The following is a 27,534-nucleotide window of genomic DNA, read 5'->3' on the forward strand; positions in this document are numbered from 1 at the left end:
AAAGGGAGAATACTCCTATCCTTCCCCGTTGTAGACAGAGAATCTCTCAGGACAAAACAATCAAATGCGTAATACTAGTATTTTCCAATGACAATCAAACAATCAATTCGCAATTTGTCGTGTTTCACGACCTTACCCGGACCGTATGGACAGTTTCTCGTCTTCCGTTTCCAGCGCCCGATCGTCCTCTATTCTCCGTAATTGCTGTGGCACTCCTGATGGCTCCCAGTCAGGACCGTAGATCACTCGAGAGAGGTCTGTTCGGAAACAGTGAAGTTCGGATGATCGGCTGCCAGACAAGGCTCTATCGGGCAGGAGCTCTTCCCGATCGTTGCAGTCGTTCACTCTGTCGTTGGGACCTCTCTCACTGGATCCACGTGTCGCTGATGGGCCCCACGTTTGGGACGCCAATTGATGAAAAAGGGTTCAGGCAGATCAGGTCGTTTTACCCCTTTTCTAGGTTTGCCCGGCGTTAGCCGCTTCTCACCCAACTCTTGATTATCAAATAAAGAGGCAGGCGCTGGAGACTGGAAGGCAGGAAACAGGAGTTTATTTCCGACGGAACAGAACACGTCAAATCAGACAACAGGGTATCTTCTCGAGGTGCTCTAACAAGTTTCTCTACGGCTCTGTCTTTTATACACAGGTTTATGATGCACAAACATTCCTATTTGCAATAAAGACTCTTTGAAGTGCGGAAAAGGCATGTTTGGAATCCCAGCTTCAGGCCTATTCCCATACCGGTCGCTCTGATGTTGTTTCCCCCTCCCAAATGTAACATGTGACCGTAATCTGCAGCCGGACATTCCAACCGGACACGTGGGCAAGAGGGGTGGTCGGATCTAAGGTTGGGCAGGCGATAAGATCACGTTTCGCAATGCGGGGCCGGGGGGGGGGGGTACATCCACGAGACCGAGGTTTATGACATGGGACTGGGTCGAGAGGCCAGGTGTAGCCGGGGGGGGGGTCATCAGAAAAGAGGAAGGGTGTTCCTGGGAGGAATGCAGGGGTGTTGGTCAGATCTAGGGGTGTGAAGGCCTTGATTAATCACCGTTCCTCTGATGTGAGGCGAGGTCCTACTGTAGGGGCAATAAACTGCATCTGTTGGACATGGGGACGGCCTGGGATCAGGCTGGGCAATCGGGCAGGGAGGAAGAGGTTACCAAAAGGGCCCGTAAGCAGCTCCACTGGCTCCCCATTGGGGATCGTATCCTTTTTAAATCCATGTGTATGGTGTACAAAGCCTTAGCGAAAACCAGCACTACAGGCATTGGATCGATCCTGTCTCAGTACAACCCCGGCAGGAATCTTCGTTCCTCTCACAAACTTCTTCTTTCTGTGCCTCGTGTTAGGAAAACAAGGTGGGGAGGCAAGGCCTTTTCTAACCTGGCCCCTAAATGGTGGAATGCTCTCCCTTTGGAAGTAAGGTCCCGCCCCACTTTACAAGCCTTTAGATCTGCTTTAAAGACCCACCTTTTTACACGTGCATACCTGTAGTGGTGCTCTGCAAACTTTCTGATCTGTTTTGATAGGCGCCTTGACACCTTCGGGTTTAGTTTGCGCAATACAAATTGCATAATAGCGACTTTGGGCAAACGTGCTCCCAAAGCATTGGAGCCCACCAGAAAATGCTGGAGCATTGTTCCAACGTTTAGATGTAACATGCCATTTGTACTAGTGACATGTTTGCATTGCACATAACATTTTCTAGACTTTAACCATCTTTAAATGGGGATCCTGTCCTTCGCCCAGAGGTGCAGAAGCATCCCAGAAGGTATAATTGAACAGAAAATGGAGTGCTACAACCAAAGTATGTATGTATGATAGAAATCACTAATGCTTGGCAGCTTCTCCGGAATGTATATTTTTTTCCGCATATCTGTAGGAAAGTAGGTTCTGCTTCTTATTGGTTACCCCCACTTTTTGCATTGCTGTTTTTCACTAGTCTGACTAGGATCCTGCTAATCAGGACCCCAGTCTATCTGCTTTCTCCCTAAATTGTTGTGCTCAGTACTGAGGACGAGGTGCTTGGTTTCTAAGTGAGAGGGTGCCCCTGCCTGAACAGGACACCCCTGCAGCCTACGGAATCCATTCTCCCGGGTTGTCAGTGAAACAGCCATATACTATATGGAGGGGCACAGCGTATTTGCGTGATGACCATCTTGAAAATGGATGCACCCGAATCCTATCATGTTTGGTATCAAACATTTTGGAATCATACCTCCGGCATCGTAAACGGTGTGGGAGGTATGTTTCCAAGCACTGGAAGAGCCCTCCGTTAGACTCTCAGTGTTCCCGGTACCAACCTTATAGTCCTGGACAGCACAAAATAGTTTCTGGGGACCAGAGACACATTTTTTCCCTCCTGCTGCGGAGCCAAGCTTGAACAGGGGAAGGTAGAACAATAGGCCTCCTGTCACAGGGAGGAGTGACCACCTCCCAGACAGGATTTAGTGTATTAGGGCTGGGTGTGTGTGCTTTCCAGCACCTGAAAGTCAGCATGAGGGGCACATTTGGGCCCCTGTGCATAGTCCAGTTCAAACTAGTCCTAGGAGCCGTTGGCTCCTGCTCTGGTGCGAAACTGGACAAAGGACCTGGGATTGACACCCCCCCTGTCCAGACCCTCTTCTGGGATGGTCCCCTGAATCTTCCCAACCCTTTCTTTTGGGTACTTAAGGGCTTACCTGGGTATAGGTCCCTAGATTCGTTATGAGATAAGATTCAGAAGTGAAACCACTGCTCCTCTACTGTCTGAGCACTCTAGACTTTGCTGGACTTCGTTTAGGCCAGGATTTGTCTCCCTTCCAGTCTGCTGCATCGTCTGTGCATCATATAGGAACCCTCCAAGGCCTGTGAAGCATCAAGGACTACCGAAGTAATCTCCCTTGGAGTGAAGGAGTCACTCCCCTGCATTCGCAGGCACCACAACTAAGTCCACTGGTCTGCAGATCCTGAGCTCCTCCGGACTCAGTGGACTCTGCAACAAAGGTGGTGGTTTTCCCCAGCTCCCGAGGCCTGTTCTACCCTCTCAACAAGTTTGAGGCCAGTAGTCCTCGTGGGGGTTGCAATAACCAAACCCCTGAGTACTGTGTCCTTTTTGCAGTCGCAAAGGCTTGTTAACATATTTGCAAGAAGATCTGCGGGCTCCAAGGAGCCTCAACTTCTAGCACCACCAGTGACCCAGAACCACATCGTGGTCTGCATCTTTTTGGTGAGCTGCTTGAGGTCCGCTCGGGACTCCTGTGCCTCCGGCCTGTGGGTCCATTTGAGGGTCACCTTTGTTTTTTTTTGGGCTCCCCTGATTGCTCGAGGCCTTCCCTGACTCCCCTGCTTAAGGTGAATCTTCTAGACCTTGCTGGTCCCAACCGTGCACCTTCTTGACTTCCTGCGTGGGTTGAATTTGCCAAGGCTTGTTGGTGCTCCCTCCAGACAACGACCCCTCCGCACTCTACATCCTTCATGGGACAGCTCGTATGCGGGTCCTGGCCGTCCTCCGTGTCGCCTGGTCCTCGCAGCTGCAGAGTGAAGGTCACTGTCGTCTTTCCTGAACCACCCGACATCGGAAGGCATCAGTCTTCCAAGTCTCCTGGTCACCCCTGAGTGACATAGACTCTGTCCATTCTGCTTTCAGGTACTCCTCTTCAAGAAGCCACGTTTGGATTCCTCCGGACACTTTCTCCTCTTCCAGCAGCAGCACTTCCCTGAAGTCCTCCATTGGGTTTGACTGCGGTTTCCGACGCCACTTCACACCTATGCACCAGCTTCCCTGGGATAGGTAACTTGGGTACCACAGTATCCTCGTGTGTGGTGGCCCTCCAACCTTCTGTCTTCCACATATTTTCTTCAGGTTCCACTGGGAAGGGTCCCTAATCTATAAAAATCCAACTGCGACTCGCACATAGTCTTGTACGGAGCACGCAGTCGTGTTCACACACTGCACACCCTCTCCACGGGGTCCCTAGCAACTTACCTTGGGTGGTTCTGTGGGTCCATTGTGAGGGTGGGATGCACACCTTTCTTCCATTTGCTTGTCCAAACTTTATTCCGTTAATCAAGGAATGCGTGCAAACTGGTAAAAAGTGCCTTGCCCAAATGGCACCAGGTTATTGTCAACAGTAATGGATTGGGTATCCTTTTTGCCCCTACCAATTGCACAGCTGAGAGCACCATCATGGCAATCATATAGTTAGTTCATTTTAATGAAGTATATTCACTATACTCCTTTTCAACCAATTGTTTTGACATCCTTTCAAGTTGCACTTGTTTTTCAAGCCACACACGGAATGGTTTGCCATTTCCCAAGTTTCTTATGTTCCAACTGTGCCCATCCGGACCTCTTGAAAGAACATGACCAATGCAAAAATTCATCCAAGACAGTGTTTTATTAAATAAAACCCAATGCATTTTGGGCAATCAAGTGCCCTTCGTCAGGGGTCACTGCCATCAGCGTTTTAAAACCATCCTGTCTCCTCTCCAGAGTTGAAAGGATGTAAAAAAATTTTTTATAATGATTATAATTCATTAAAATGGACTAACCATATGATTGCCATGATGGCGCACTCAGCTGTGTAACTGGTACGGGCAAAAAGGATGCCCCATCATTTACTGTTGGTTCTGTGGGTCCCCAGCTATTCTATGTACCTTCGATATTGTCTTGACTCGAGTCGTCGTTCTTATTCCATTTTCTTAGTATGTGGTTTGGTTCCCCCCTGGGGCACGCTGTGTATTAGTGCTATTTACTGTGATTTCTATGCTTTAGTGTTGTGTGCTTTGTGTCTATCTCCGTGTGGGAGATACTGTAACATACTAGATAGTATTATATAATAAATACATATTTTTATAAATAGTTTGTGATTCTTTTAATTTAATCTATACTATAAGATTGCATTCTGGTAAAACAAGCTGCTTTACACTACGTCAGGACTAAGCCTGAAGGCAGCTCTCCCGAGCTACCACTTGGATAGCTTTCTAAGGTTGTCTGAGACCTCTTAAATCACTATAAGGGTTTTCTGGACTGGCGCAAAGTGCCCACTTGCATTAGTGGACATCATATACCAGGCCAGCTTTTCACAATATCTTTCTGTCTATCTGTCTAAGTCTCTGTCTCAATCCGTTATTCTGATGACAGGAGGGTGAGGTGCATAGATATTTTGCTGCTGACTATTAGTGCTGACATCTTTTTTTTTTTTATTAAGCAGGTCTGAGTCTTGATCTGTTGCGGTGTATTTGTACTGAATCTCCTGGTTTTCTGCTGGTTTCACACTTTGGTTCCAGGAGTGGCCTGCTGCACTTTTTTATGAAGTGCATGCTCTAAGGCAGGGATACTCAAAGTACGGTCCGGGGGCCACATGCAGCCCTCCTGACCTTTACATGCGCCCCCTGGACAGCAACAGCACAAGGCTGCTGTTTACTCAGCTTAGCACTAACATGAAAAAAAATGTTAAATATACAGCAAGTACTTATTTAAAGGTTAATTGTTGTTAGGAAAAGAAAGTAACTAACAGCCTGATTCATCATTCTCCCGTTTTGCGAGCCCCTAATAGCGATTCATAACGAATCGCTATTAAGGACTTGCAAAACGGGATTCATGTAGAAATTGCATAAAGAAATGCGATTCCTACACATTCCTTATTTGCGATTAGCAAATTGCTAATCGCAAATAAGGAATAACTCCCCAGTCATTCCTATGGGCCAAAAGGCCCATAGGAATGAATGGGGAGTATTCCTTATTTGCGATTAGCAATTTGCTAATCGCAAATTAGATAGCGATTTAAAGGGTGCAAGGGGTGTCCAACGGACACCCTGTAGCACCCCTTAAATGCAAATTGAAACAGGTGTTGCGCACACACATGTCCATAGGACATGTGTGTGTGCAACATGCAACTTAGAAAAATGCTTTTAAAAGCATTTTTCTAAGTTTTCGCTATTTACCACGAGGTTTGACCTCGCGGTAAATAGCGGGCCGAAATTGCGAATTCGCAATTTTTAAATGGATGATGAATTGCATTTAAGGAATCTCAAATAGAGATTCCTTAAATGTAATTCCTCGCAAAATAGCAAAATCGCTATTACCGATTTTTGCATTTGGGATGATGAATCCCAAATGCAAAAATAGCGCTCGCAAAGGGCCAGATTCTCAGAATCTGGCCCTTTGCGAGCCGATTTCGGCTTGATGAATCAGGCTGTTAGCCCTTAACTTTAAGAACACCATACTTTTTTAAGACCACAAACGTGTAGAAATAACATAGTCTATTCAAAATCAAAAAGTGCATTTCAGTGATCTGTAGAACCATTTCACCTTAGTAAATCAAATCATAGCAGTGCATTCAGAAGTATTTTTTTTAAAGTGATTGTTTTCAAACATGAATTTAGAAGCGTTCACACTTCCATCCCCCACCCAGTGACAACAATTTCATTTGTGATTACATCCAAGCACAGGAGATGGTTTTGTACAGCACACATCCTGAAGGCATGTGATTGGAGTTCCTCTTCTATGTGATAATGAAGAAAAAGGAGGGAAATTGAAATAAAACAATTGCTCAGGGTCACACAATTTGGTCAAGTGAAGAAGCAGAGATTCATGCGAGGTTTTCTGGTTTCCCATGGCAAAATTGAGTTCAGCCACTATATATGCATGCTTTGGTGCCACCTACATCCACTTTATAACTGCACTGGCATCAGTGCGACCCTCAGTCACCACAGAGATCAAACTTTGCTGCCCCCGGGAAAATGTTTGTGAGTACCCATGCTCTAAGGTATACTCTCTACCCACCTTGTTGTGGGACAGCTTCCTTGGGAGATCGTGGTGCAGTGGTGGGGGCCACATACCTTGTTCTGTGTAACTGTAAATAGGTGGGTCAGGCTAGCGCTGGAGTTGATGTAGGTCGGTGCATGGCCCCTGTGGTCCATTGTTGTTCCTGGATTTGTGAAGGTGAGGCTCGAGCTGAACTTGATGGAGAATGTCTTAAGCAGGGCTTGCGGATCTGGGGCAACCAAGTGGTCAAATCAGTACTGATATGTTCTAGAGTGATCCATAGCCCACATGGCCTTGGAAGAGTGAAGCAGCTAACATTGGAGAACGAAGCACTCGCATAATATGGGATGAAATGAGGGCACTCAATAAGGGCACAATCAATAATTCAGTGGGGTCTGGTAAATTGCATTTATATTGTCACAGCGTGCATTTGCCTTGTGCAGTGCATTTGTCTTAGAGACTGGTTGCCAAATTGGTATTTCTTAGTAGTTGGGAATGTTCATTTTTGCTCAGTATGATTTAATGCATTTTTGTGTAATTCAGACGTTCATTTCAATTCGAGCCACTCTCCAAATTCTGGCAGACATGCAAACTGAGCCTTTCCAACAATGTATTAGTCCGTGATCAGTCCGCATTTGATAATATGTGAAAGCATAGAATGACCTTTTGGTCACCTGATGCTTATAATCTACATATGCCAGGAAACGACCACATGATTGCTCATGTCTATTAAGAGTCTTTAGTGCCTGTGAGGCCTCGGATGTGGCTCTGCTGTCTTAGAGCTAGCACATGCTAGGTCCGTGTAACCTAACGCATGGCTATTCTGTGCAAAACTGCACATGTGAAATCCAAATGACTGAAGATCGCATTGCTGTGTGAGGTCTGACTCTTGTAAATGTAATGTAAAAACGTTTTTATATAGCCCAGCTATCACTCCAAGGAGCATCTTGGCTCTGGGGACCAGAAAGGATGAAAAAAAAACTGGTCAACTGCTCTTATTAGTGGGGTCCCACATTCACATTAAAGCTTTACACCATGTATCGGGGAGGCTATAGATCCAGGTCTTAAGTGATTTTCTGAAAACTGATTCGGAGGGTGTGTGACGAAGGTGGGAGGGGAGTTTGTTCCAGGCCTTAGATCCTATGACTGCCAGGGATTTCCCTCCCCTTGAGACCAGTCTAAAGGTAGGAATGGTCAGCAGGTTCGCATTTGAGGATCTTAGGTTACGGGATGGGAGATACCGCATGAAGCTTTTCTGAAGATACTTAGGGCCTCGTGAATGAAAGGCCCTAAAAGTAATAACTAGGACTTTAAACAACACACGCTTGTGAATTGGTAGCCAATGAAGAGCATCCAGTGCGGCTGAGGCAGAGGACTTCCTATGCCACCTCAGCACTAGTCGGGCAGCTGCATGCTGTACCATCTGCAACTTATGTATGACTGCTTTGTTTGTTCCAGCGTACAGGCTGTTGCAGTAGTCCAGTCTAGATGTTATGTGGGCAACAGCCTCCAGTTGCCTGGCTGATAGTGGTAGTAAATCAAAGAATTTCCTCAGACCTTTCATGATGTTAAAGCAGGTACCTGCCACGACCAAAAACTGTTGTTTAAAAGACAAAGTAGCATCAAACTTAATTCCTAGATTACGGGCCGCGTTAATTGTATTAGGGGGCACCTCAGCATCCTCCGGCCACCACCGTTTAGGAGTGAAATGATTTTGTTGTCCGAACGGCAGGATTTCTGTTTTACCCTAGTTGCACTTCAGGTGGTTATTACTCATCCATTCAAAGGTGGCTGAGAGGCAGTTTTTGAGATTTTCTTCTGTATCCGTCATAATTTTTTCCAGGACTAGGATGAGCTGCGTATCGTCCGCATAAGAGATGGTACTAATCTTAAAGGACAATATTAAATTGATCAGGGGGGCTCTTTTCCACCCGGGGAATGGGTGTTCTGTCTGGTGCCAGTCCCGTTAAGTTATCCACCCGGCATTGGCTTTGTTGCCTTCAGCCAGATCCTGCTGGTCTGCTTAAGGTAAGGGACAGCTTTTCCATCTACGGTCTAGAGACTGATGCTTATTTGTAAAAATCACAAGTCTCTTATCTGTGCATAATTGCAGATGGATACACACTGCAAAACCCTTGACCCAGTCCCACGCTCACAGAGCAGCATCCTTGAAGTGTGAATGCTGATCACACAACAAAGTAGCTGATGTCTTGGCAGATGTAACGAAATATGTAATTGTAGCACATCACACACATTGTATTGTTATAGCAGTAACGAATATTATGATGTTAGCCATCCTGTAAAGGTGTTGGTGTCTTTTTTTTTTCCTTCAATGCTTGTGTTAGTTTAATAAGGGTTGTCTCATCTAAGAAACCCTATGTATTGTAGCTCTGCACATACACATGATTAGTAAACCTTCAGATGCTCCCAACAGCACTAGATCTGAAGAAACAACGCAAAAACCTACAACAGACCACATTAGACCAAGTACCTTTAACACATCCAGCATGGCCCAGGCATGTCACCTAGTCAGGGTACCACTTGCCTTCATTCTACACTTTACACTAATATTGATCACACAGAAGATGCAGCAGGACTTGTTAGACTGAACACCTCGCAACTCAGTACTAATTCGTACTCTCCACCAAGAAACCTAAGCTCACATTCAAATAACCACACACCTATGTCTGACAGACAATGTGCATGTATTCTGACCTAGAAGATGCGTAAGCAATTAGTAAAGTCCTTGGGCATCTGTTAAAATATCATACCCATAGCTGAAGGATTAAGACCTAGCCGTCTAACTAAGAAGCAGACAAAACCACAATACCAATAATATATCTTCAGAAACTTGGCCTGACTCTGCTGTAAAATGGAAGTCTCTAAGCCTTGTTTAAAATCGGTGCTGAAAGTCCTACAAAAGCCATTGCACTGGCAAAATGTGCCATATACAAGTGCCATCAACATAATTAAGGCCCCTAGTGTTCCACTTTTACTGAGCTCTACATTTACTCATAGAAAACAGTGTAGATTCCATTTTGCATTGATTTAAAAATACAGAAACTGTTTTCCTTTGAGTGACTCCATGTTTTCAGCCACGACTGTCATTCAACATCTGGGCACATGTCCGAGCACTGGGTAGAACCAACCCACAACACAGAGAGCAATATAACTGATACTTGGTAACACAGGAGAAAACTGAGCATAATTACATTTGGACAATTAGACACTAGGGTAGGCTAAGCATATTTTGATAGTGTGGGAGTAAGCGGTCTGTGAGCAGCCGTTACCAATGAGCATAAAGGATGCTGAGAAAAAACAAGATAATCAAAGACTCGCAGGGTCTCAGGGAACTGGGTCATCGATTTATGGGAGGGCAAAACTATGGGATGATGGTGGAAAGCGTGTGTGAATGAGTGAAGAGATCTAACTTGGAAAGCCGAATAATGCACACCATGAAGAAGCAGAAAGTGGCCAAAAGTGCAAGTACAACAAAGGTGAGAGACAGATAAAGCCCAGATGGACAATGCAGAAACCGAGATAAGGGGAAATAATGTATTTCTACAAAACTTGAAATCATGAAGTGGTGAACCAAGATGAAAATTTGGTCCCTAGACACAAGGTATGAATGCAGAGAGTACCACAAGGATGGAAGAGGGGGAAGGATGTGGCAGAATAAGAAGACGTGGGTTGAATAACAGGCTTGGCTAGACCATCAGAAAGCCAGCAACTTCATAAAGCTGAAACCAGAACATTGAAAGTGAACAGCCCCAGTCAGACCAGTGTTGGAAGAATGGTGTGGTCCATAGATTTCAACGGTTGAATAGATTGAGACTCTAGATGTAGGCAAGAGGAAGGGAATTGTCGTAAACTATGAAGTGGAAGATCAAAATGGTTATTTTTGTAGTGGTAAGTATGCACACACAAATAAGTTAGTGGCAAAGAGCGGCTCAATATGTGAGGTAGAGACTGACGAACGAATGCAAGCAAATAAAGCAAAGAGGTGAGGTTTAGCAGATGCTGTAAGAAGTAGAGAACAGAGGGGTGGGGTTTATCTGTGCAGAGGAGACTCTGGGGATCCAACAAAATGAGGTCTTGTTGCAATAGAAGAGAAAACAGACTGAAAAAAGGAGCAACGAGATAGACAATGGGAATGAAGCAGTGAACTGCAAGAATTCCTCCTGTTCACTGTTGATCTCCTCCTCCACAGGCAAAATGACTTCACCAAAATCACCACTTTAAAAAGAAAAAAACAGAAAGGTATATATCAAATTGGGGGAGGAGTGCTGCTGCTGATACACAGCAAATATTTCCTCACATAGCTGTAGCAGGCGGCACATAGGGTGTGACAGTCTGAGTCCTGCAGTAAAATGGTCTAGAACCAGTCAAGTTGGCCAATCCGTCTACAGAGACTACTCTAACCAAAATGTTTGCAATCCTTTTTTTCCTTTCATTTTATTGTTGTGAACCTCCTATCTAAATCAGTCGCCTCCTTGGCAGTGCTAGTGCAATTTAGTTGTCCTTTCACTTAGTTATTTTAGGAAGACAGTATAAGATGCCTTTCTAAATGCCTTACATTGGAAAGAAATCATAGATACAGAGTTTGACAATGCTAGTGGGTGTATAAAAATCTTGCCAGCAAATCCATAGGTTTCCTGCTAAAACTGCTTTTTAACACTTACGGCCTCATTTGGATGTCGGTGGGGCTGCCATCGACAGGCCGTCTGTGGAGGTCCAACCGACGTACAGGTCATGGGTCGACTGCTGCATTACGAAGCAGACAGTCGGACTGCAGCGGTCTGGGGGACAGGACCCAGTTGGATTGGTAGTCGGACTCTTATCTCTACCATGGGGCGGTGCCTGCGCCGCTGTAGGACCCATCCATGGGCCTGCCACATGTTGAATGGATGTGCACTGAGAGCTTTTTACTACTGCAACCCTTCCCTTGGCCGCAGTGGAAGAAGGAACTTTCTGACCACCTCCACATCGGCCTATCATAATAGGGCAGGTGGGACTGCCGACTCATTGCCGGGCGGCCACGTGCCTGCGGCGATGTCCAAATGCCATCATAATCAAGCCCTTAATTTTGTCATGGACCCAAGGTTCTTCTTTTGGGACTTAATATGTGTACATATTTAGCTACATTAGCTCTTTTATTTTAATGTGTTTATGGTATTACTCGTTCTATGTAATTACCTGCTGGTACGTTGTTGCATTTTTGACATTTTTAAGTTTTCTGTATTGGATTTTTACATGATCTATTGCGCTTTTTTGCAAGCCTAGGTGTAATTTGCACTGTATAAAACTAATCAAAATGAATAATGCTCTTCTGTTTAAACTTATAAATATATGAAATTTGCTGTGACAGAGATTGTAATTCCTAGGGTGTAATATGCAATAGCAAGACTTCAATTTTTTAAAAGTCTGTTTCAGTTCTTTCTTCATGAAAAATTTGGAAAGTCTTGCTTTGCATGGTCTATCATGGAGAAAACTTTAGCTTTCATGCCATCCTCCTAAAATGAAAATAATCCTAAATAAAAGATACACGCATACTTGTAGAGGCTTTGAGTTGCTCCTCTTCATCCATTGCGTAGTTCATCTTTCATCCATATTTGGCTTCCGTCCTCAACAGCATATAGCATGTGGAAGTATCCCTGGATTCTAATGGGCTTTCTGCTCCCAACGTCCACCCCCATGGGAGGCAGAAAGCCCACTTGACACCAGGTACTACTTTCTCATAAAAAAATGAGTGGAGTTATAGATGTTGTCAGTAATCGCGCACATGACTCTAAAATTCCCAAGGAGTTAGTGGAAACAGATCTACCCTTTTGTTTGTCACTTTTTCATGTCATAGTGTCACAAAGAAAAGATTCAATAATGCATTTTTAAATGTTTGCTGAAAAGCTCTAATGTTTGTAAATAAAACATGAACTGCGATTATCAAAAGATGAGGTGCATCGTTATGAGCATTATTAGAACGGTAAAAATGTTTTTTTGTCCATAATGTCACTTAGATTACTCCTATCGATTACTAATGTCTCTGTGCTAAAAATAGTGTGTTGGGAGAACCCATCTGCCAGGCCTATTGGAATGACTCAACCCCATACTTTGGTAATGTATGTGAGAAAGAATGCACCCTGTCTCGTGTGTGCAAGCCTGCACACTTCTCGCTCGGCTATCTTCCTGCTTAGGATGAAGGTCGGAACAGCTGAACGCATCTCAGTCACAAGTCACATCCGCATTCCATCATGACTCCAGCTGTAAGTGAACCTCTCACCGACTTCAGCATGGGCGCTGTTTTTATAATAAAATGGCAACCTTATCACACTGTGCCAGAGGTGCAGAACAACTTTTTAATTGGACTGAAGCAGAAGAGTAGTCTCCTACAAACACAGAAAAATAAAACAATGCATCATGTTCTGAGTTGTGCGACCCTGGAACTAAATGTGCAGACTACAAGGCAACAATGTCTATCAGGAATAAATGCGTGTATAGCACAGTCTCACAACAGGGAAAATGTGCAAACCACCTGGGTGTCTATTTTTGAGAAATCTCTCGGTCTCCTTTGGCAGCAGCTGAACCCACGCCCAAATACAACAATCACCCACATCGCAAGGTGAAATCTTAAGGTCACATATTGGATTTTGGGTCTTTCCGTTAGAATGAAAAATTCTGAGTCACACAAGTGGGGTATCATTTTTAGGTCGAGCTGGAGTTAGCATCCAAAGGATGCGTCCAGCTAGAGACCTAATGTTGCCTGTCTCGGGGGAAGGAAGGACAAGAGGGTGCCACGCGCTTCTCTTGTCCTGGATTTCACTGCGTGCACGCGCACCCACACTCACGCATGCGCACATCACAGCCACACGCATACACAGCCACACACATACACAGGCACCCCCCCCCACCCCCCCCCCCCCGTCGCCGCCGCACCTACACACACACTAGCGCACCTACACGCACACACAGAGACCCCCCCCACACACACACCAGCGCACCTATACACACACACGCACGCACACATACAAAGACCCCCCTCCTCCCCCCGCCGCCGCCATCGCACACATACACACACACACACCAGCACCGGACCCCACTCACCGGCTATGCAGGATTTCTCTTCTCTGGGGCGGCCCCGGGGCTCTCCCTAGCTCACGGGAGCCCCAGGCCGCGGGAGGACTCGGCTTCTTTGCTCCATCCCGGCGGGCAGCCAATCATAGCCCAGCAGCAGGCGGGACTTCCTTCTTTCTTCTGGCCCGGCCCCCGTCTTCTCTCCCGTTGCCTGGCTTCCTGCCTCAGGGGTCCGCCAATGGCAGCGCGGCCCCAAGCAGGGAGGCGGGCACAGCGTTTCCTTGTTTAATCAACGTGTTCAGTTATTACAGTTGGTACAGAACATATAACAGGATTACGGCTGTCTCTCTCGACGGAGGGTGGCGGGCCGAATATCATGTGTATGACCTGGGCTCGCGCTGGAAAATTCACTTATCATCGGTCTTACCACAGGTGTTGTACAAAATAACATCTCTTCACGCCGCATACATGCAGTGATTAAGGGAATGTGAGCTGCAGAAGAGGGAGGAGCAGTAGGCGGAGTGCGTGCACCTGCAGGTACGGGGGCAGCATACAGCTTTCCTGGCAGCGGGGTGGAAGCTGGTCCGGCGTTACTGCGGTGTCCACGGGTCTGCGGTGGTATAAGCGTATGTAAGTAGCAACACGACCTACAGTGATGTCATTGTCTTCAGAGACACGGATGCCTGCAGTGTTTGTGGCAGTATCAATGTCTGCGGTGACCGCGTTCTATGACAGCTTGTCCTAGAGAGACATCACTGCCTTAAGTGACATCACTCGTCTACAGTTTGTTTAGTATCTGTGGTGTCATAAGGGTATGTCGAGACTCTATTACCTACAGTTTTGGCACCGCTTTCTGCAGTACCTTCGGTATGAACAGAGATATAAGTGTATGTAGCGTCATTACAGTCTATAGTGGCGTCACTTTCGGTGTCATCGTCGCCTGCAGTGTCTGTAGCAGTATCATGAGCGTTTATAAGGGCACTTTACCTGTAGTCCTCACATTACGTCTTCAGTGACTTCCTAGTACGCAGCGATGATCTTGCCTGTAGTGGCATCACTTCCTGTAGTAGAATAACTCTCTTCAGTGACGTCATCGCCTACAGTAATGTTATTACCTGTAGTGTGCTATCACTGACGGCAATGGCACAGATGTCTCTCACAGGGTTAATATGTTCAGAGGCACCATTTGGTAGTGACATTATCGTCAACAATGGCATCCCTGTCTGCTCTGACATCTCTGATGACCATGAAATCACTGTATTGCACGAGGGCACCTGTTCGTTGTAACATGGCAGTGGTATCACAAGCTATAGTGACATCATGGCCGCCAGTGTCCTCACAGCCTTCAGTGACATCAGTGTGCATGGGGGTTAGGGGAGCAACGTCACTCTTTGAAATATGACAGAATCGGCAGGTAATGGCAGTCCATGCAGAGATGTTACCCTGAGATGAAAAGAGTTAAAACAAGCATTTCCAATGCAATAGGTCTCGCATTTATGCGATTTTGAGCTATTGACATTCCAACTAACAATGCCTTTTATATTTTTTTTAAACATAAATAAAAGGCATTGTCATTTACAGTGCTATTAGCTTAAACTAGGGAAACTGCGAGACCTATTGCATTGCAAATGCTTGTTATCAGTGGAAGTGTGGGAGGACAGAATAGGAGAACATGTGTTACTATGAATTGAATTGCTCTCCGTTCTTGACGTTCAAAAATAAGCCAGTGTACAGGAAATAACATATTTTGCAAAATGTCCTCTGGATAAGAATGGTTAACCCCAAATTTAGAGTTGTACAAATAATCTCTATTTCTATATTCGGCTTCTTGGGCACATTTAAAAAATGCATAGTTTTCTGCATACCCATTTGTCATTCATTAGATTTTTACCAGATAAATTGAGGCATGGTACATAATGAAAAATCGTTGAAAGCTGCTACTTAGTTATTGAGTCTGGGCAGGGTCGGACAGGCTTCTAGGGCAATCGGTCTGTGCCCTTGGGGTGGTCTAACAGGTCAGTGTGTTTTTATGGCTATTTGTGGGCCAGTTTTATGGTCTGCTGGGCTGGTTTTTACTGTTTGTTTCCTCGATATTTAAAAACAATTGCCTTCCGATAGCTGAAAAACCTTGCAGTCTCCCATACCTTGCAAGACACTTGAACAGCATATCTATAAGTTCAGACCTGCCTGATTAGCAAACATCGGGTCAATTTTCTAGCTATCTAAATCACTAATGGGGTACGCTTTTGGTGCCCAAGACTATTTTTTGTCCCAGCCTGACTAACTCTGGGTATCGCATGTCTCTGGGCAACCAACAAACACTATATGTCCTTTTGACCAGAACAGTCTGATGGACACTTTATTAACTCGATCATCTGGTCCAAAAATTATGGAGGAAAACTATAAATCATATATCAGCTATTTCTATTATGTCCTACCTATTGTCATTATGTTTTTTTATTTCAGCATTTGGTGCAATTGGGAAAATATTGAGGGAACTACACTATCGACCCCTCTCTAAATCCCAAATATTGTCTACTTTTTTAAAAATGTATTTACCGTCTTCATCCATGGATTTTACACCCAGTTTTCACCTCAAACACCAAGTACCTAGGAACCAAAACAATAAATAGCAAAAATCAACAACCTACCACTTTGAGAAATGCAAAGAACTGTGGTTAAAAAAATACTTTGTTTTATAGCTCTGCATGTTCATCAAAGCTGGAAAGAGGTGATCCTTTTTTTGTTGAAAGAAACATACTTTCTTACGCCTCACATTTTTCAGAAAAATGTTACTTTATTGTGGCTATTTTCTTGGTAAAATCAAGTGAAATAAACAAACCCAGAGTACCTGTAAAGTTTCCAATCTTGGGGGGGGGGGGGGTTGGAAAGGTGGAAAGGTACAGTTAGGCTGGATACCTTTTGTGGAAAACACTTAGGAAGGCTTTGCGAAATGTGCCACAAATATAAAAAATGTTTTAAAAATCTAAGCGATGGGTGTAGGGGACTGCGAGGGCTCCGCAGTTAATGGGTGATTTACATGTGTGTGCTTGATCTAGTCTTCCAGTGATCACCAGATTCTCTTTGAAACAATATGGGCTTCATTTGTTGTTTTGTTTTTGACCCACAGGTGTGTGCTGCTTCCTCTTTTGGCAATGAAGGCCCCTCCACAAAGCCTCTTCCTGCTGGTGGATTCAATCGACGAGGGCTGTACTATTACGGAAGGGGAACAGAGACAATCCGGCTTATCAGGAACCATTGCAGAGCTTTTAGCAGCTCACCACGAGTTCTTCCCTCCATGGCTACTCCTCCTGTGCTCAGCCCGCAAGCAAAGTAAAGCAGTTACAAAAATGTTTACAGGTACGGTTAGATATTTATGCGACTGGTTAGTTATTGTGCCTGCTATGTATGTAAAACTATTGTGGGAAAATTCGACAACATATCTTCTCTCCGAATGCTTATTTGCAAGTTTGCTGAAATCGTAATGTTTCCAGGTTATGCCTACAGAGTATAACAAATGCCTCCATCTTGCAGTTGAACTAACATGTTTTATTAAAATGTCAGGAGTTACTGCCGTTTAATTTTTCAACCACATAATTTTTTTTGTATGAATCATTTTGTACTTTGTTGGTAAACCTGCCCTCTTGCAAGACATTTTGAAAGATAAAAATGTTTGGGACAGTGAAGGGAGACGATATCCAGTTCTTGATTTGAGGTGCTACCTTCGACTGACTAAGTGCCACTGTTATATTCACAACAAGTTGTCAAACTGCCACCCTGTCTTTCCTTGCTGTCTTCAATATTTATATTTCTACAATCTAGCTTGCAAGATTCAGTTAAGATGTGTTATATCCGTTCAGACACTGGAGATACATTTTTTTTTATTTGAGTTTGTTGAGAACAGTCAGTAATGGCATAAACAGTAAGAATAAAATGCAACAAAAACTTAAGTAATATGAAATACATTTTAATATGTACAATAAAGCTGCATAGAAAGATATTATAAATATGAATAAAAATACATCTGATGTGGTAATGAAAGTGCTTAAAATATATTTGGGACGGTCAGCAAATGGGTGAGATGGGAGAGTGAAAAAATGTTGGTTGATAAATATAGACAAAAAAATAATAAACTAGACATATTTGGAAAAAGTAAAAATATCAGATAAATGCATTTATAAAATCATAAAAAAGAGTTTATGAAAAAAGACAGAGAAATTAATGCTAGGTGGTTTCAGTACTCATAAATGGCTGTGCTGGCAAGTATGCTAGATTGGGATGGAAAACTAGTTATTAGGAGCCATAAAAGATCTCACTTTATAGTTAAAGCTTAATTAGTATCCAGCCTATGATGAAAACAGACCGCATTCCACCAAAACCTGAAAGTAACATTGTGAGCTTGTTTCCAATTAGATGTTGTTAAATGAAAAGCAACAGCCAACAATAAATCTATTATTAATTGATGACTTGGTGCTAACTGAAACAAATAAGGAGCCAACCTTTCTAAGAACATATTGGAAAAGGGAATAGTAACCTTAAAAATCTTGTTAATTTGTTGCCATACCAGCTTCAAAAACTGGAGAATAGAAGGACAATTAAACAACATATGTTTTAAAATTTACATTTGAACAAGTTCAGTACTACCAAGAAGGACTTAAGCTATAGAGAATGATTTAAAGGTCATGGGAGTAAATAATAAACGATGATAAAAAAAATAAAGAGTCTGTAACATGTTTGCAGTCCGTGTAGGCGTATGGAGTAAGCCAAATCTTATCCCATAGAGCAGTAGGGAAACACTCCAGCAGATCCTTTTTCCATATTAACTTTGATTTGAGTCTGTCAGTAGTAATGCGTAGTAACTTATGAATAGTAGAGGCCGAGGGATTTGTAGCCAACAGTAGAAAAAATGTAGCAGACTTAGGTGAAAGTGAAGACATTTGAAGTAATTTTGAGATCTAATCAGTGAAGGGGGTGTGGTGGAGTTCATATTGTGCTAAAAGTAGAAGGTAAGTAAAATTTAGCTTGGCGATAAGGAAAAGATAAAATCTGATTGCTATTGAAAATCTGCAATAACCAGCACAATCCTCTATCTCTCCAAGTTTTCCAATATTTAGAACGATTTTTAATCTGAATATATTCTATTATACTAAATAGATTGTTGTTGAATAGTAGCAACTGAAGGCTAGGTAGAAGGAAGGAGAGGGGTCAAATTTTTACGAGAATGGGTAATGACTAAAGTACGCATTTGAGATAGATTTGCCATAAAAGCCAATATTTCTTTAAAACCAAAAGGAAAGATAGGTTTTTCTAACAGCATCCATAAAGGAGAAGTGGGAGGGGTATCGAGTGAGCCAACGAGCAGATTGTTTTTAAGAAAATGCATAATGGTATTGCTTAAAAGTTGGAAATTTAAGACCCTTTCATATTTCTTTTTTTAGGGTAGATAGAGCTATACAGGATGATTTACCTTTCCAAAGGAATGTTGGTCTATTGTTTGGTTATCAGTAATATGAATTGTAATCATGGAAATGATGTAGAGTACTATAGGAGTGAGCATCATTTTAATAGTCCATCCTGCCCACCCAGAAAGAAACAGTGGGTGCAATTATTTAAGAGTATCGTTTAAAGTCTTTGTAATATGATCAAAGTTCAATTTAAGTGCATCTTTAATTGTCTGTGTAAACCATAATCTGAGATATTTTCTTTTCTTTAGATCCAAGTGGAATTTGCATGAGCAAAGAGCTGTTTATATAAATAAATATTTGGGAGTAATATTTCAGATTTATCTGTATTAAGCCAGTATCCTGACAATTGGGTAAAAAATAAACTTGTTCGAGGAACAGGAAGGGAGGTGGCATGTTTGGAACAGTATAAAAGATGTCACCAGCATAAACATTTTGATTTGCTGTTCTCCAATTTGAAACCCTAAAGTGAGTGACTCTTGTTGAATTTTGGTTAAGAAGTGTTTCAGTGGGATAATAAATAAAAGGGGAGAAAAAGGACATCCTTAGCGTACACCCCTAAACAAAGGATAATAATCAGAGAGGATACCATTAACAAATATTGCAGCTTTAAGACCTGAATACAATAAAGAAATGAAAGCAATCAATTTAGGTGGAAAACCAATCCATTTTAATGCATGAAACCTACATTCCAAACAAATCCTGTCAAAGGCTTTTTCTACATCGAAGGCAATAGCACCCATAGGATAATCCAATGTGGATTCCTTAAGACACAAGCATTATCAGATGCCACTCGGTCCTTGACAAAACTGGACTGTTCTAGACCAGTGAGATCTGGTAGAATAGTATCAATATGCAGTGCTAAAATGTAGGCTACTTTTTGTAACCTGTATTGACTAAGGGGATGGGAAGATAGTTTTTACATTGTGTAAGATCTTTATTTTCTTTAGGTTTTAAACAAATGGTGTCCTGAAGTGCCTTATTAGGTTCCATTATTGATGAAAAAATTAAACCAAAGTAAAAGGTTGAGCAGGAGGAGTTTTGAAAAGTGACTGTAAAATTTAATGGTAAAACTATTAGGTCCTGGACCTTTCCCTATTTGTGATATAGATACTGTATGAGTGATTTTTGATAGAGATATCTACACCCAGTGATTCAGTATCAATATTTTATTGTATTTCTGGACTGTAGAGATTTGTGTAAAAATTGACAAATTCATTTAAAATAACTTTGTCCTTAAAAAGAACAACCGTTTTGGTATCCTTTAAGGATTCTATTTTAGTTATATTCTTTTTAATTTTTCAATAATTGATAAGTAATTTCCCATTCTATTTCGGCCACCATAGTATTGGGCAATGCTCTTTAGTAAATAAATTGAAGCGCCATTATTAGTAAATCTATTAAAAGTGATTTGGGCATCTATTAAGTTTGGTAAGGCAACCTCTTTCTTTGAATGATGTAGGTGTACTTCAGTTTTTTAGGTTTCGCCTATGCAGAGCTTGCGCTGTCTCTTCGAGACATTCTGTACTGAGGTATGGACTTGAAGCTCCGCCCCTTTCCCCCTTCTTTTCAATTGGCTGCTGTTACTGTCCTTTCTAAATGGTTGCTTTTGATCCATGATTAGGCTTAGTAGTCCCTCCTTATTACCGGTTTTTCTATTTCCGTAACCTCCCATGAGGACTGGCCCTCCTACTTGTGTTGTTACTCGGTAGGATTTAATTAGAGCCCCGGAACACTATTTTCTAAAACCAGGTTGTCCTGCCTGCTGTTAATGACAGGACACGCTCTCTCGCAACGCGTTTTACTAACTCCTCGCGGTGCCCGCTTAATGGGCATTGCGCTATATTATGAGCTCCCAGCTGCACCAACGCCTCGCTTCATTGTTTGTGAAGCTGGTGCCGTTGTCTATTCAGTTGCACCCATGTTGTTGGATATCTTCCACTTAGCCCAGCAGTACACAGGAAGCGCAGCCTGTAAATTGGACCATAGTACATAATGTAAATATAATTCATGTATTTTCTGGGGTACGTTGAAACTACTCTGTTCATGCCTGAATGCTTTCCAGTGGATTCTCGGGACATCCAGATTTCTCTTGTGGATATGCCTTTGATGGCTCTGGGCTGTGGTGAGAATGCTGAGATTGCCTTGGAGAAATCTTATTGCAACAGAGCTGCGGCCTGGCCACTGGTGTTACTTTCCCCAGCTCATAAGTTCCATCATCAATACAGCGAATACTAGTGGGGTCTCACACATTACCATTGGCAACTTTGTCAGCCTCTGCATTAGCCCAGGCAAACGTTTATGGTGGCAGAGAAAAGGGAGGTTCCAAGGGGCTGGGCCATCAACCACAGCACCAATCCGGTTTGCTGCCTTTGCCTGGCACAATCGTCAAATCTCTTTAGTTCTTCCTCCACTCGAATGGTGAAACTGAACACACCCTTTGGACAGAATCTGCATCTCCCAACGACACAGCGCAGGACCTCTGGTGGTGGATGACTGACTCCAGTCTGATGTGCAGCAAGCTGTTGTTCCTGTCACTTCTTGAGCTCAGGGTAGTGACAGATTCATCCTTTTTTGACTGGATGAAGTGGAAATTGGAGATCTCTCATCTCAGATTAGGAAGCACTAGCCCATAAATCTTCCAAAGCTATGAGCCATGTGGCTGCCCTAAAGTCCTGTCTGCCATTCTTTAGGACCAGGTTGATTCAAGTGCCAACCTGTGACACGACTGCCATGTAGTAATGAATGAATGAATGAATGAAGCAGTTTGATCTGGGGTCTTGTTCCCTCTGTCCGAAAGCTTGGTGGCTTTGGCAAGGACTGTCAGTCGCCTAGTAGACTCCCTCAACATCCAGGCACGCACACTCAGCTGACCTCATCTACGGATAATGAGCACCTACCCTTGGTAGATATTGTGGCTACTTCCTGAAAATACCCATTGTCCAGCCTTTTGTTCTTTAGGGATCCTCCTCAAGGGCCTGTAGGAGACACATTATGCCTTCGATCTGATTTGAGCATCTGCTTCTGCCATTGAACCTGTAGGGACTGAATAACGTTGGGTGGGATGAGCACAGATTATTCTGGTGGCCCCCAGTTTGGACGAGAAATGTCTGGTAATCTGGACTGCTGACTGAGGCTCTGCCCTCCCCTTCGGCTTCCTCCTTGGAAGGATTCCCTGAACAAACAAAGGCAGCGTGCTGCACCCAAATCCGCACAATCTACACCTTCATGCATGGAGGTTAAGCAAAACCAACTGAGGGGCTTTGTTATTCAATCTCAGATATTAGTTTACATTTGGCTGCTCGCAATCCTTCTACCACACCAAATTATTCAGGCCCCTGGCCCAGGTTTATTACCTGGTGCACAGATAGTTGCACTCTGCAGGCTGGATTGTTTAATAATCTTGTGTTCATGTTATCTTTGGACTAGCAATGCTTTTTACTGAGCATGGTTGAAGTTACTTCTCTCCCCTTCCTTTGTTTGTCTGATTAGCCCTTATTATTCAAATTTCCCTTCGTGATGCGATTCAAAAACTTTTTTCATGTGTTTTCCCTTGCTTCTTTCCTTATGCTGTAGTGACCCTCAATTTGGTTACCACATTTTTCAAATGCATTCATTTCAAGCCTCCTTATAGTTGTACTCTGAGACTCTTGACTGGGAAGACCGTTCTTCACATTGCCTTCACTTCTGTGCATTTTCATTGGACTACAAGCCTCTTCAGTCCAGCCTCCATATACTACCTTTTATTCTGACAACCGAGTGCTTAGGACTGCTGCTTCATTCCTCCTAAAAGTGGTCTCCTTTCCACATGGGGCAGTTAATCACACTCCCTATATTCTTCTCTGTCACATTCCTTTAAAGATTAGGAGAGGAGACACCTGTTGTATCCACAGCATGGCCTTTGTTTCTGCATTGGTGGAACTAAGGAGCACAAGTTGGTTGATCAGCTGTTTGCTGGGATAGAAAAAGCAGTTCAAAACTGGACCATGTCCTGTTGAATTGTGTTCATCTGGCCAAAAACGACCCTTGTAAATGGCCTTGGGTTCATTCCACCAGCAAATTGGCCACTACTTCTCTTTTGGCTCGGGCTGTTCAGTTTTGGACATGTACCAGGCAGCCACGTGGGCTTTGATCATACAATCGGGCACTACTACATCAATTCACATGCCTGCACAGAGCATCATTTTTACCGGCTAAGTCCTTCAGTGTTCTGGGGTAAACTTCTTTTTTTGACACCCACCTCCTGGGGGCTGTGGGGCGTGTGGCGTCGCAGTAGTATCGATGTACAAGCTGAAGAATCTGCATTTAGAAATATTGATCACTAAAATACATTATTATTGGTAGCGCTCTTTCCGACACTCTTAAGCGCATGTTGCTCCCTATCCTCTTCCCTATTACTTGGAGTCAATGTTTAGGTAATAATTAAGTCTTAAGTTCGGTTTTGCAATTGCTAGCTATGCATTGTGTTTTTGACTGTGCATTGTCTAATAATTAAGATGGCCATTAACGAACAGGGGTATTGCGTTTACCTCATCTCTGTGTTGTGTCTGGAGAAGAACTGGGTTCGGACAAAGGATAATGATGCATAGTGGCGCTGGACAGTAGCTTTTCAAGAGTTTCAAGATCCATTCTTGCGCCCGGGCATAATCTCAAGGTGAAGAATTTATGGTTGATAGAGTATCCACCAGAAAAATAGTGTGATGTAAGATAAGTAACTTATTCACCAGTTCAACTTTTTCGATAGTTTGTCTTCTGGAGTTTTAAAAGAGAGAGGATGCCAGAAAATAGAATCTGTGTCCCTGCAGAAGTTGGGCCTGTCAGAGAATTAAAATAAAAATTAGTCTAAGAGATTCCAGGCCCAGGAAATCTCCAGGTCCGCAAACTGACGAAGGAGATGGTGGACTTTCAGCTGCAATGAACAGCATAGTCCTCTTCATTTTGTACAGTGCTCCCCAGGATGCTGTTGTGCCCCTGCCATCTCCTAGGATGAGGCTTCTTGTGTTCTCTTTCTGATTGTGAGACTTCTGCCTAGGTTGCCTACCTGAATTCTCTAATGGAGCCAGTCCGTTGCAGATAATGTGGCTGCTGTTTTTTACTCCCATTTATCTCAAACGAAGAAGTATCCTTACTGACATTATAGATGCTGATTTTATGTATGTGTACTGCATTATTTGTTTAGGTCTGTAAACGAAACAAGCACTGGCAAAGCCAATACATCTGGCTTTGTCCACTAGTTTTTTGGCTTTGTCAATACATGTATTGTCCTGTGTTTTTTCTAACCTTTATTGTTAGGTATGCTACCAAACCTTCACCGATTTAAAAATAAATCAAAACCCAGTTAAAAGTAAAAATATTGTTACGAAATATTTGGCTAAAGGCTTTATTCCATATGTATATTACATCGAACAACAAGTGAAAAACTTATTGTTTTGCTGGTATTTCAAATTGACTTGTATGGGAAATTGTACGTATCAATACTAAATTGAGTGCTGAGGTTGATGTACATGTTTTTACATTTCCCACTAGGTTCATTTGGGCCACAGTGGTTTGACCCTTTGGGTAGTGGGGTGTAGATGTGTAACCTTGAGGGGAACCAATACTGAAGCAGTCTATATATGATGCACAAAGACAGTGATGTGCTACCAATAAGACCACCACTACCATTTGTAAATATTGTTTAACTTAAGGAAACTACTTTGTGTGTAGCTGTGCACCTTGTGAGATAAGAGAATGCCAGCACTCACAGTGAAGATAGCCAGTATTGACCTACTCCAGAAAAGCATACAAATATTAATAATAATAAAAAAAAGTAAAAGGTTCAATAATAAATATTTGATATTCCCCTTTTTGCATATTATGTTCTAATAACCAGTTCCTCGGATGGCCATATCGTGGTCCTATGACATATTAATAAAAAAGCTTTGAATAAATATCAAGTCTCCAACCTAATTCTCTTTCCAAAGTGAGGTCGGGGAGACAGATGTAATGAAATCTAACCGGTTTGATTTCCTTGGGGCAAAATACAACAACCACATTTTGACTGAGCTACAACTCCTAAATGAGATTTCAAGAACAAGGCGTGCTGTGATTGATGCTCACAAAAATAAAAGAATGGTGATGGATTAAACCCAGATCAGTTGACTGGGGGTGAGTGTTTGATTTGCTCAAACGCTCCGTCCATCATCCCCTTTTGTATCGCTTTGTTCGCCCTAAGTGTGGCAGGGTATGCTCAGACCTGAGTCCCTTGCTCACTTGGCCACTGGATTCAAGATAGCCTGGCTGATGAGGATTATGAATCCGAAACCGGTCCCAGGATGCTTGTTTCCGGTCCAGGGAAGACATGGCTTGGCAGTTCGGGCTGGACTGTTCCCATGAGGCACAGGGTCAGACTGATTTGCATATGGCCATGTCTGAACTGGGTGGCTGAGTGAGCTAAAGAATGGTGATGGATTAAACCCAGATCAGTTGACTGGGGGTGAGTGTTTGATTTGCTCAAACACTCCGTCCATCATCCCCTTTTGTATCACAAAAATAGTGCAGCATAGTAAAACGCTTGCATAAATGCCTAACTTCTTTAATGTACCTTTATATGCATGCATATACTTGCATGATCAAACTTATAAGGGTCAAAGAATGTGATGGGCATAGAGGCACAAAAATGTTAAATCGAACCTCGATGCCTTGTATTGGATAGCTTTCATTCAGCAGAAAATGTAGCCGATGACCCACGTGTTATGAGTTTTTGTGGTGGATCACTGCTGAGCCGATCATTCATGCTGGCAATCACTGCCCGGACAGGAAATCTTTTTGAGCGTTCAGAAAAGATTTATGCTGGTAATGTTTTCCTCCGCCTAGGGTTTGTGCCTGAATTCCTTGCCCTCCTGCGGATTTTCACCAGTGTTCGGAAACTCGACTGTTAAACGCCCAGATTTGTTGCCTTAGCAGAGAGGCTATGTTCTTAGACCTAGAACAAATTGTTGTGGATCGTGTCATCAGTTGTCATTTGAGATGTCATCAGTGATGTCACTGAACTATCATTAGTGATATTTTTATATGTGAGTTCATAAGCAGTGTATAGTGGGGGCACAAATTGCAGTTAGCTCAGTAAACAATAACTGGTGAATTTTACTTTTTATGTTTAAAATTGCATACCTAACTGACATTTTCAGCTAACTATAACCTCACTTTAACCTACTTTTTTTTCCAGTGACTTTTTAAACCTTATTTTATCGTAAAGTATGATATTAATACCAGACCTGACTATATTATCACTCTAACCTCTGTGTTTTTTAGGCGTTCCTAGTGGGCTGCGCAGGTCATGCTGCCTCAGACTCATATGAGAAGGAGGGCATTTTTATCCTTTTATAGTTTCAATTATCAGCATGTTTTGGTAGAGGCAAATGAGTGGCTACTGTTTGCTTCCCGAGCTCTGCATCAACCCACAGAACCAGCAGATTTTTTTCTTTGTGTATATTGAATCGTTTATGAAACCCTGCGGTTTCAATATAATCAGAAGCGTGATACTACCCAAAAATATTTTAAAATGGCTGTTTAGTTGTCCCTTCACCTAAGGTGCGGGGTCAACCAGGCTCTTGCACTTGTATAAGGGAATATGATGCCTGAAATTCAATGAGCCCCGGTGCTGTTTCTGTATTTGCCCAAGGCACTGGCAGTCTTTTAGCTTCTCCAGTAGCTAAAGTTCATGGTGAAAATAATTTAGAAAGCAGAAAACATAATCATGGACGTTGTTTTGGAAACACTTGCCTTTTGGTAAGGGAAACTTTGGAAAAAGGCTTTTAAAAGCTGCATAAACAGTGAAAGGCTTGAAGCGTTTACCAAAATCTTCCGACAAATGGGTATCTTTCCTTAGATTACTCTGTAATGCTTTAACCTTAACCAACCCTCAAAGCTGTTCTTCTAGGACATTTAAAGCAACACGTATATACTTTTTAGTGGAACAAATGGTTTCTGGAACATTAAAAATAAATACAAACTTAAGTCTTACAGTAGGCCATACAGTCGAAAATGCTTCATTGTTCTGGTTTTCTGAGAACTGGATTTTAAGTGAAGCATGAAAATGATGTACTTTATTTAGTGTGGGGGCTAAACAGAATCTATGATTAATTTACTGGGACAAGTGAAGTTTTCTCCCATTCAACATGATATCCTTCCAAGGATATGCAGTCTGACATATTATGGATATAATGAGCCCAAAATGCTTTAATATCCTACTTTTTCAACCCTTCCATA

General features: G+C 42.9%; 1 protein-coding gene across 1 annotated transcript in view; it reads left to right on the forward strand.

Moving 5' to 3' along the window:
- The window catches only part of ANKRD50 (ankyrin repeat domain 50), a 184,279-nt gene that overhangs the window by 100,039 nt on the left and 56,706 nt on the right, over positions 1-27,534 (forward strand). The window contains exon 3 of the mRNA XM_078676812.1: positions 16,953-17,182. Coding sequence (XP_078532938.1) covers positions 16,953-17,182 — 230 coding nt within the window. The remainder of the gene's footprint in view (positions 1-16,952; positions 17,183-27,534) is intronic.

Source organism: Lissotriton helveticus, chromosome 2_1, assembly GCF_964261635.1.
Source record: "Lissotriton helveticus chromosome 2_1, aLisHel1.1, whole genome shotgun sequence".
NCBI lineage: Eukaryota > Metazoa > Chordata > Amphibia > Caudata > Salamandridae > Lissotriton > Lissotriton helveticus.